General features: G+C 50.6%; 1 protein-coding gene across 1 annotated transcript; it reads left to right on the top strand.

Annotated features, from left to right (window-relative positions):
- On the top strand, positions 1–3,174 carry LOC310919133 (acidic mammalian chitinase-like; the record flags this gene model as incomplete). Its single annotated transcript, XM_083878312.1, has 11 exons — positions 1–25; positions 458–490; positions 760–961; positions 1,098–1,154; positions 1,259–1,424; positions 1,515–1,639; positions 1,805–1,928; positions 2,044–2,229; positions 2,453–2,572; positions 2,665–2,806; positions 2,936–3,174. The coding sequence occupies 11 exons, from the start codon at positions 1–3 to the stop codon at positions 3,172–3,174; spliced, it is 1,419 nt and encodes a 472-aa protein (XP_083734438.1).
- Positions 3,175–11,557: the final 8,383 nt, after the last annotated feature.

Genomic DNA, 11,557 nt, shown 5'->3' with positions numbered 1-11,557 from the left:
ATGGCCAAGCTCACTCTGCTCACCGGTGAGTGCTGCTGCAGCCTGGAGCTCTGTGCCCTCCTGCCCAGGGCTGGGGGCTGTGCCACTGTCACTGCTGCTGCTGCAGGGGCTGGGGGGATGAAAATGCTGCTCTTTCTCTGCTTTCAAATATTTCATAATTTCCTTAGGGATGGAGACATCTGTTCTTTAGTGTTGATGTGGTTGGGGATCTGTTCTGCTTTGGACATGGACAGAGTTGATTGAAATGTGCTTTGCAACTTACACCTAAAAATCAAATGGCTGCTTTGGCATCTGTTCTTTTCTATGCTTTTACCTGAAATGATCTGACAAATTTAATGGAATTGCTTGGACAAATTTTAGCCTCTTGTCTAGAATGTCTCAGCTGCTTTCTCTCGGGAGCAGAGTGTTTGCACTTGTGAGAGCACAGAGTGACGGTTTGTTGTCCCCTTGTCCCCAGGCCTGGCGCTGCTGCTGCTGAACGCCCACCTCGGTAGGTGCCGCGGGCCCCGAGCAGCCGGAGCAGGAGCTCAGGGCCGGGCCCGTGCGGGGCACAGAGCCCGGGGCAGGAGCCCAGGGGCAGCGGGGGCAGCTGAAGGGCCCCTCTGATGTTGTGGAAGGGCTCCAGCTCGATTTGTGGTGCCCTTTCCCGGAGCTGCTGCCCCTGTCGTGCCCCGGGCGCTGCCCTGGGGATGCTGTGCCCGAGGGGCCGCGCTGTGCCCGGGGCACGGCAGCCCCTCCATGCCCGCGCTGTCCCCGCAGGCTCTGCCAATGTGCTCACCTGTTACTTCACCAACTGGGCCCAGTACCGGCCCGGCCTGGGCAAGTTCACCCCCGAAAATGTCGACCCCTGCCTGTGCAACCACCTGATCTACGCCTTTGCCGGCATGAACAACAACGAGATCACCACCTACGAGTGGAACGACGAGACCCTCTACAAGTCCTTCAACGGCCTCAAGAACCAGTGAGTGCCGGGGCCTCGGGCACGGCCGATGCTCCATCCCAGCCCTGCCCGGGCCTTGGGGCTCAGCCCGGGGACAGCGGCTCGGGGCGCTGGGGACAGGCAATAGTAACTCGGGGTCCTGCCTCTTCCCTCGCAGGAACAAAGATCTGAAGACCCTGCTGGCCATTGGAGGATGGAATTTTGGCACGGCCAAGTGAGTCCAAACCGGGTCCTGCCCTAAAGGGCACCGCGGGAAGAGAAGGAGAGGTGGAAGGGGCTCCATGGAAAGCCCACCCCTCTCCTGCTCTGCCTGCCCAGGTTCAGCACCATGGTCTCCTCTCCTGAGAACCGCCAGACCTTCATCAAGTCCGTGGTCAGGTTCCTGCGGCAGTACGGGTTTGATGGGCTGGACCTGGACTGGGAATACCCCGGCTCCAGGGGCAGCCCCGCCCAGGACAAGGCTCTCTTCACCGTCCTGGTCAAGGTGGGCTTGGCTCCAGGCCTGTGAGCCCTGGGAGGATTCAAAGCCCCATCCCAGAGCCCCCGGGTGATTCCTGTCCCTTGGATCCCCCAGGAACTGCTGGAGGCCTTTGAGCAGGAGGCCAAACAGAGCAACCAGCCCCGGCTCATGGTCACCGCCGCTGTGGCTGCCGGACTTTCCACCATCCAGGCTGGCTATGAGATCGCTGAGATTGGCAAGTGAGTGGCAGGTCTGGGGTCACTGGTGGGACTGGAGGGGTTTCCTGGCAGTGCTGAAGTGAAGGAGCCCCCGAGGGAGCCCCACGTGCAGGGGCTGTGGGGGTGACTGGGCACCCTCAGCTCTCCCTGGTGCCTCAGGTGAGGACACAGCCCCGCTGCCCACAGGTACCTGGATTACATCCACGTCATGACCTACGACTTCCACGGCTCCTGGGAGAGGAACACTGGTGAGAACAGCCCCCTGTACGCCGGCCCTGCTGACACCGGGGACTACAAATACTTCAACGTTGTGAGTGTTTCTGTGGGGCACTCCCAGGGTCTCCTTGGTGCCTCCCCCGAGGAGATTTCGAGGAATTGATCCCTCAGATCCCAGCAGGGACTGGAGCGGGGCTGGTTTCTTGCAGGAATACGCCATGAATTATTGGAAGAGCAACGGTGCCCCAGCTGAGAAGCTGCTGGTGGGATTCCCAACCTACGGCAAGAGCTTCACCCTGCAGAACCCCTCGGACACCTCCGTTGGAGCTCCAGCATCCGGGCCTGGCCCCGCCGGGCCCTACACCAGGGAGGCCGGGACTCTGGCTTACTACGAGGTATTGGCTCTTCCCATCACATCCCTCTCTCAAATCACTGCAGTAAATTGCTCAGGAAGCTCCCAGGGAGTTTTCTGCATGGCTCAGGCACAAAGCCATCCCTGGGATGGCTAGGCAGGAGCTGTGGGCTCAGGGAGCAGGTGAGAGGCACAAAACCAGAGGACAAAGCCGAGCCTGGGCTTTTCCCTTTGTGTGGATAACGTTGGTGCTTCCTTCTCCTCAGATCTGCAGCCTCCTGAGCTCCGGAGCCACCCAGGCCTGGGATGAGCCCCAGGACGTTCCCTACGCCTACAAGGGCAGCGAGTGGGTCGGCTACGACAACGTCAAGAGCTTTGGGATCAAGGTCTGGGGGCAGCGGGGCCGCGCTGGGCCGGGGCCGGAGCCTCCTGTGGGATCAGCTCCTCCTGGGGCTCAGCGGGATTTCCCTCCCCACAGGTGGATTGGCTGAAGAAGAACAACTTTGGCGGGGCCATGGTCTGGGCCCTGGACATGGATGACTTCACTGGGGAGTTCTGCAAGGAGGGCAAATACCCCCTGATCTCCAGCCTGAAGAAGGGCCTGGGGCTGCAGAGCGGCGGTGAGTGGCTCCAGCAGAGCGGGGGCAGCTCCTTGGGGGAGACCCCCAAACTCCCTGTGGAGGTGTGGGGGGGATGAACCTCCAAGACCGTGAAAACCAACCTTCTCCTGCTCTGAATCCCCACCCCAGAGTGCGTTCCCCCCGCCGAGCCCCTGCCCCCCATCACCGAGGCTCCCGCCACCACCAGCGGCGGCTCCGGCGGCTCCGGCGGCAGCGGCTTCTGCGCCGGGAAACCCAACGGCCTCTACGCCGACCCCGACAACAAGAGGAACTTCTACAGCTGCCTCAACGGCCAGACCTTCGTGCAGAGCTGCGAGCAGGGGCTGGTCTTCGACGCTGCCTGTTCCTGCTGCAACTGGCCCCAGTGATCCCAGCCCTGCTCCGGCCCAGCCGCCGGGTTGGGTCAAGTATTGCAAACTGTTAAATGTCTGATTAGGTTGTGTGCAATAATGATGATTAAATAAAGCTTTCTCCAAGCAATCCTTTCTGGTTTTGCTGTTGTCATGCTCTTGGCTCTACTGGAGTGTGTGGCTATTAGAATTCCCTACAGCAGGTGTCAATGTTGCTGCTCCTCTGCCCGGCCCTGCAGGGATTTTCCAGGAGTCTTGCGGCAACATTCGCAGCAGAAAAGTGATTTCAGGCTGGAGAGCTGAGTTGTTGTTCCTCTTTGTTCTGTCACAAATCGAGAACTGAGGTGAAGAGGAATTTTTTAGCGGTTTTTTACAGAAATGGAGAACTTTGTCCTTGCCATAGGTAAAAACACAACAGGATAAAGGCAGTTTGTTTCTGCAGGGTTTTAGTGCCTGTGGAAGAACAGGACTCATGGAATCCCAGACTGGGCTGGCTTAGAAGGGACATTAAAGCTCGTCCCATTCCATCCCTGCCTTGGGCTGGGGCACCTTCACTATCCCAGGCTGCTCCAACCTGTGCCCAACCTTGTCACCAGCCCAGGAGCTCCTTGGACACCTCCAGGGATGGGGATTCCACCTCCCCACGGTCTCTCCATGCCCAGCAAATATCTGGCAGCTGGTTTGGATCTGATTCGTGGCAAGAAAGTTTTCAAATGGTTTCAGTTCCCTCCTCTCAAAGGTAACAGGTGTTGCTCAGGAGCTCCATGGAGTTCAGGCCATTCCCTGTTTGGCCCAGCCAGGAAAGCTCCTCTCTCCCCAGTCCCCCAGCTCAGGGCACTGGGCTCTGTTTTCAGCTCTTTCCCCAGTCCCAGCTCCTCATTCCTCTGTTCCCACCTTGCCCTGGCATTGGATTTCCCTTCTCTGCACAGCTGATGGAAGAGCTCTGGTGTTCAGTGCCCGGCCCTCCCCTGCTCCTGGCAGAGATTCCTGCCTCCCTCATTCCCAGAAATACCAGCCCTGACTCACCCTGGTGACGAAATGCTGCAGCCATTCCCCCCCTGCTGCTCCTCCAGCCCCATCCCAGAGCCCCCAGGTGATTCCTGTCCCTTGGATCCCCCAGGAACTGCTGGAGGCCTTTGAGCAGGAGGCCAAACAGAGCAACCAGCCCCGGCTCATGGTCACCGCCGCTGTGGCCGGGGGACTTTCCACCATCCAGGCTGGATATGAGATCGCTGAGATTGGCAAGTGAGTGGCAGGTCTGGGGTCACTGGTGGGACTGGGGTGGGCTCCTGCCAGTGAAAGCCACCCAGGCCTGGGATGCCTCTGAGGACGTTCCCTACGCCTACAAGGGCAACGAATGGATCGGCTACGACAACGTCAAGAGCTTTGAACTCAAGGTCTGGGGGCAGCGGGGCCGCGCTGGGCCGGGGCCGGAGCCTCCTGTGGGATCAGCTCCTCCTGGGGCTCAGCGGGATTTCCCTCCCCACAGGTGGATTGGCTGAAGAAGAACAACTTTGGCGGGGCCATGGTCTGGACCATCGACCTGGACGACTTCACTGGCACCTTCTGCCACCAGGGCAAATACCCCCTGATCTCCAGCCTGAAGAAGGGCCTGGGGCTGTGAATGTGCCGTGAGTGACACGGGGAGGGACACGGGGGCTGTGCCCAAAGCTGGGAACGCCCTGGGGCCGTGCAAAGGGGGACAGGGAGGATTGGGGGCATCACAAACATCATCCCTTCCCCAAGGAAATCCCTGCTCTCTTTTCAGGCTGCCAGAGCTGTGCAGAGTGCAGTCCTCACGTCCCTGCGGCTGCTGGAGGAGCTGCAGTGTCAGTGGTGGGGACTGGCCCTGGAGATCCCCATCCCCTTCCAGCCCAGTGATCCCTCTGACCCCATTGCACACCAGTGATCCCTCTGATCCCATTCTATACCAGTGATCCCTCTGATCCCATTCTATACCAGTGATCCCTCTGATCCCACTGTGCACCAGTGATCCCATTGCACACCAGTGATCCTTCTGATCCCATTCTATACCAGTGATCCCTCTGATCCCACTGCACACCAGTGATCCCTCTGATCCCACTGCACACCAGTGGGAATGATTCAATAAACTTTTCACAAAACCAACAACTTTCCCATTCCAACTCATTTTGTCCTTAGTGTTTTGTTGCTCCCTGCCTCTCTCGGGACGTTCACACTTGTGCTCGGGGAAGGGCTTGGATTTAATCCCAGCCAAGGATTTTTCACTGCCCTACCCAGGCAGGCACTTGGAAACCGAGAGAGGAACTGTTGTCACATCCCCATGGCTTTGACATCACAACCTCGGGCTGGTGCCCAAAGCCAGCCCAGCACATTCCAGAGGGAAATGCCAGATCCTCAGCCTTGCCCCGCTCCCTGCCTGTGCTGCCATCCCCCTGCCCCATAACAACTGGAGCACACAGAATCCATCCTGGGAGCTCTGGCAGGGCAGGATGGCAGTGGGGCACAAAGGTGAGAGCTGGGAGCACCCAGGGGGGTTGTGTTTTCTCTTCCTTCCCATCCCCAATGGCATCAGCTTCCCCAGCGACCTTCTCAGATCCCAATTCCTTGCTCAGGCTGGGGGAAATCAGCTCCTTGTGGCTTTGAGCAGATCCCTCCCAAATATCCAGGGCCAGGGGAGCTTCCCACCCGGGAGATGAAGGCAGAGAGCAGCACATGGTCACCCTTTTCTCTCTTTTCTCTTTTTTCTCTTGTTTTTCCCACCGGTGCCATTTCCCCATGCCCGTGTCCAGCCATGGAGAAGCAAATCTCCTTTGGAACCACCCAAGACCGGAAAATGTTCCCCTACTACTTTGCCCCAGACAGGCTGGGAATCGAGATTCCAGGGGTGCGGGGGAACCCTTCCCTGGGGCCAGGCTGTTACCTGGGGCCAGAGGTGAGCTCTTCTTTCCTTTCGGGGCTCTTTTGTGGAAGGCACAGGAGTAATAGGGCCACACCTGCCCTGCAAACCCAGCACAGGATGTCCCCACATCCACCTGGAAAATGGAATTATGTCCTTTCCCAACTGATCCTCGAGGCCCTGCAATAGTGAGAAATAAGGGAAATATTAGGGAATAACTAACAGGAATATTATCTGCTGCTCGTGCACTCCTGCCCCGCAAACCCACCAGAGGATGTCCCCACATCCAGCTGGAAAATGGAATTATGTCCTTTCCCAACTGATCCCTGAGGTCCTGCAACAGTGAGAAATTAAGGGAATTATCGGTAATAACTTCAATAGGAATAACTTTTACTGCTTGGTCAGTCTGTGCTTCAAACGGTGCATTTAAAACGTCAATAAATAATTTTGTCTTTCAAACCTCAGGCAAACATCTTCAAATCCTCCCTGAGCACCTGCCCCATGAGCAGCCGGGGGTACGTGGTGGGCGCCAGGACGGCCCCGCGATTCCAGGGCAAGGCTCGGGTAAGGACAGGGACAAAAAGGTGGGGAAAGGCAGCTAAAAATATTCCTCGGTGTGAATTTTTTTTTTTACTTTTTTGGTAAATTTTAAGAAATAGGTTTAATAAAAAAATTAAGACAATTGGGAGGTAAAAAGCAAAGTACGGCCAGGCTGGGTGACTTGGCATTTAGCAAAGTTCACACTCTGCTGTATCAGAGACATTCGTTAAATACCCTTTTTATTGCATCAATCTGTTGAATATTCATATTTTTCCATAAATTAGTTTCCCTATCCCAGGAACTGTTTTGCATGGCCCCTCCTTGGGTTTGCCTTTTTAGAGCATTTGTGTTTCTGGGCTGTGCCTTTGTTATGATCTCCAGCTGGGCCTGGGTCCAGACTTTCTTCAGATGGAGATGCTGATAGTTGGTGTATCAATAGCAGAGTCTTCTTTACATGTTCACTGGGTGTTATTTTGATTAAACAGAGAGTTTAAGCAATTACTATATCAGCTACTACCACTATGCCTAATTTCCTTTATTAAAAGCAGAAATAAAAAAACTTAAAAATATATAAATAATATAAAAATATACCCTATATCCTTAATAATATAAAATAACATAATATAAATAAATAATATATTAAAAATATAAATAATATAAAATATATCCCATATCCTTAATAATATAAAATAAGATAATGTAAATAAATAATATAAAATAAAAATATAGAATAATAAAAAATATATCCTATATCCTTAAAAATATAAAATAAAATAATGTAAATAAATAATATAAAATAAATATATATAAAGAGCATAAAAATATATCCCATATCTGTAATAGTATAAAATAAAGTAATATAAATAAATAATATAAAATAAAAATATATAAATAATATACAAATATATCCCATATCCTTAATAATATAAAATAAGATAATACAAACAAATAAAATACAACAAAACATATAAATAATATACAAATATATCCCATATCCTTAATAATATAAATAAATAAATAATATAATATAATATAATGTAAAAATAAATAAATAATATTAAAAAAATCCTATATCCTTCCCACAAGGTTATTAATCACACAGCACACATCTTGCAAAAAGCCAACTTTCTAATATACATTTATAACCAGAGGGCCAAAAAAAAGGAGGGGAAAACCACCAAAAATATATCCCTGGCAAGGCTGGCTGCTGCTCTGGAGAACAGAGGGATTTTTTGGCATAAAATGATCCATCCTGTCGGAGTCCAGGGCATCCCTCTGGGCACCCTGGATGGTCACAGACCTCGGTAGTGGGGCCTGGGACCTGAGAAAGAGGGTCTGGGGTCTGTGCAGGGGGGTTTGGGGTCTGCCCAGGGGGTTTGGGGCCTGCCCAGGGGGGTCTGGGGTCTGTGCAGGGGGTTTGGGGTCTGCCCAGGGGGTCTGGGGTCTGTGCAGGAGGGTCTGGGGTCTGTGCAGGGGGTTTGAGGTCTGCCCAGGGGGTCTGGGGTCTGTCCAGGAGGGTCTGGGGTCTGTGCAGGGGGTCTGGGGTCTGTCCAGGGGGGTTTGGGGCCTGCCCAGGGGGTCTGGGGTCTGTCCAGGAGGGTCTGGGGTCTGTGCAGGGGGTCTGGGGTCTGTGCAGGGGGTTTGGGGCCTGCCCAGGGGGTCTGGGGTCTGCGCAGGGGGTCTGGGGTCTGTGCAGGGGGTTTGGGGCCTGCCCAGGGGGGTCTGGGGTCTGTCCAGGGGGGTTTCCCTGGCACAGAGCCCAGGAGGGCACAGCCTTTGATTTCGGTCCATGAGAAAAACTTCCAGCACAGAGAAGAATTACAAGTCACAAATGTGTGACAGACAGTGGTGTATTTAATCACCAGGTAGAAAGTTTTGTAGTTTTGGGATTTTTAGAATGTAGGTGGCAAGGGGACAAGACGGAGGATTTAGGGTGGAACCCTGGGCTCTTCTCCTTCCCCCTTGGCCTCCATTCTCTGCAGTGACCTGGGCACAGGGTGGTTTGACAGGGTTGGGTCAGAGCAGAGATGACCCTTCTAGTACAGGCACCAGGCATTGGTATGGAATGGTAAATAATAAATATGTAATTATCTGAATAAAAGCAGAGTGAGTTCCCATCACTGGGGGAGTCTCATCGTGTCTGAGCTGCATTTTTTCCCCCCTGCAGACGGTGACCCCCGGCCCTGCCGCCTACCACCCGGCCCTGGGGGAGGAGAGGAGGTCCCAGCCAGCCTGTGTCCCCTTCTCCTCCAGCAGCCCCAGGTTCCCCACCAGGCTCCTGGATAAGGATTTGTTCCCAGGGTAATTTAAATAATTTCCTATGTTCCCTTCTCCTCCAGCAGCCCACAGTGCCCGACCAGGCCCCTGGATAAGGGCTTGTTCCTGGGGTAGTTTAAATCCTTTTCTATTTCCCTTTTCCTCCAGCAGCCCCAGGTTCCCAACCAGGCTCCTGGATAAGGATTTGTTCCCAGGGTAATTTAAATCCTTTTCTACATTCCCTTTTCCTCCAGCAGCCCAAGGTTCCCCACCAGGCTCTTGGATAAGGATTTGTTCCCGGGGTAATTTAAATCCTTTTCTACATCCCCTTTTCCTCCAGCAGCCCACAGTTCCCCACCAGGGTTCTGGATAAAGATTTATTCCTGGGGTCATTTAAATCCTTTCCTACGTCCCCTTTTCCTCCAGCAGCCTGTGGTTCTAACCAGGCTTCTGCATAAAGATTTATTCCCGGGGTAATTTAAATCCTTTCCTCACAACTCACTATTTATTCTCACAATTTACGATTAATTTCTCCTTTTCTCATGATTTAACCCCAATGAGATAATGGGGTGTGTTACACAGGTTGTGGCATTATTATGGTGAACACAAAGGCAGTTGCTGTGTTGTTGTTGGTGGTGGGATCATGAGTTAAAATTCACTTGGGTCCACCAGGATTGAAGTTTTCTTTCTAAATCTTTAGCATCATCCCAAACAGCTTTTTGGATTTCAGTTGGGAGGACACCTTCACTTCTTCCCTTATGATCAGGGCAGCAGTTGGTTGCACCCACAATTGTGCTTGGATACAACTGGGAGCCAAAGATAAATTGTCTTGGGCTACATTGAGTGTCTCTGTTATCAGTTTATGGTCCGGGTTTTCTCACAATAAACAGGAGTGTCCTGGCAGGAGAAATGCACGAATGGGAGGTGGGGATGGAGTTCCCTGCAAAGGTTTTGATCTAAAAAAAAAAAAAAAAAAAAAAAAAAAAAAAAAAAGCTTTTTATTGTCAAAAAAAGGGGGGTTTATCTCCAAAAAGAAGGTGTTTTTACCTCCAAAAAGAAGGAGATTTATCTCCAAAAAGAAGGGGGGTTTTTCTCCAAAAAGAGGGGGTTTTACCTCCAAAAAGAGAGGTTTTTATCTCCAAAAAGAAGGTGTTTTTACCTCCAAAAAGAAGGATTTTTTATCTCCAAAATGAAGGGGTTTTATCTCCAAAAAGAAGGGAATTTATCTCCAAAAATAAGGGGTTCTAGCTCCAAAAAGAAGGGTTTTTACCTCCAAAAAGAAGGAGGTTTTATATCCAAAAAGAAAGAGGTTTATCTCAAAAAAGAAGGAGGTTTATCTCCAAAAAAAAGAGGTTTTTATCTCCAAAATGAAGGGGTTTTACCTCCAAAAAGAAGGGGTTCTAGCTCCAAAAAGAAGGGGTTTTATCTTCAAAAAGAAGGGGGTTTTAACTCCAAAAAGAAGGAGTTTTTACCTCCAAAAAGAAGGGGTTTATCTCCCAAAAGAAGGGGTTTCAGCTCCAAAAATAAGGGGTTTTAGCTCCAAAAAGAAGGAGGTTTTATATCCAAAAAGAAGGAGGTTTATCTCCAAAAAGAAGGGAATTTATCTCCAAAAATAAGGGGGTTTATCTCCAAAAAGAGAGGTTTTTATCTCCAAAATGAAGGGGTTTTATCTCCAAAAAGAAGGGGGGGTTTATCTCCAAAAACAGGGGGTTTTACCTCCAAAAAGAAGGTGTTTTTACCTCCAAAAATAAGGAGATTTATCTCCAAAAAGAAGGGGGGGTTTTCTCCAAAAAGAAGGGGTTTTTATCTCCAAAAAGAAGAGTTTTTATCTCCAAAAAGAGAAGTTTTTATCTCCAAAAAGAAGGAGGTTTTACATCCAAAAAGAAGGTTTTTTTTATCTCCAAAAACCTCTCCCTGCTTTAGGCTTTAGTTTCGGGACACCACAGCCTGGAATTCTCATGGATCTTTCCCTTCTGGAAACAAAAACATCGAACCCCAGCCTGATGTCCTCAATGCTGCCTCACACCTTCCTTTTCTGACCCATTTCTGTTGCTATTATGGAAAAAAAAAAATTATATTTTCAATGACCACGGAGGCAAATCCTGGAATTATAAACACCAAAAATTGAGATTTTTTTTTTTTTCCTTTAGGCCTGGAACGTACAACCCAGAGCAGCCTTTGGGCAGGAGAGTCACTTGGCCCATGAAATTTGGGGCCCCAGACTGGGGTGCAGCGGCAGCACCGCCCAGGAAATTGGTGAAAATGCAAGTGCAGAAGGTAAAGATGGGGATGGGGGGATGGAAATTGGTGAAAATGCAAGTGCAGAAGGTAAAGATGGGGATGGGGGGATGGAAATTGGTGAAAATGCAAGTGCAGAAGGTAAAGGTGGGGATGGGGGGATGTTATTCCTGGTCCAAAGTCTCTGAGAGAGAAAATTCCCTTCTCATTTCCTATTTTTTGCTGCTTTGTTTTTCCTGTCCTGTTTATGGGACAGGAAATTTTCTTTTCATTTCATATTTTCCATATTTTCTTTTTTTTTTTTTTTTCCTCTTTCTTTTTTTTTTTTTCTTTTTTCCTTTCCTTTTTTCTTTCTTTTTTCTTTCTTTTTCCTTTATTTTTCTTTCTTTTTTCTTTTTCTTTTTTTCCTTTCTTTTTTCTTTTTTTTTCTTTCTTTTGTCTTTTTTTTTCTTTTTTTTTTCTTTTTTCCTTTCCTTTTTTCTTTCTTTT

This window comes from Zosterops lateralis, assembly GCF_965231275.1.
Source record: "Zosterops lateralis genome assembly, chromosome: 26".
NCBI lineage: Eukaryota > Metazoa > Chordata > Aves > Passeriformes > Zosteropidae > Zosterops > Zosterops lateralis.
The sequence above is the reverse complement of the archived record's forward strand: the minus strand, read 5'-3'. Positions and strand labels throughout refer to the sequence as shown.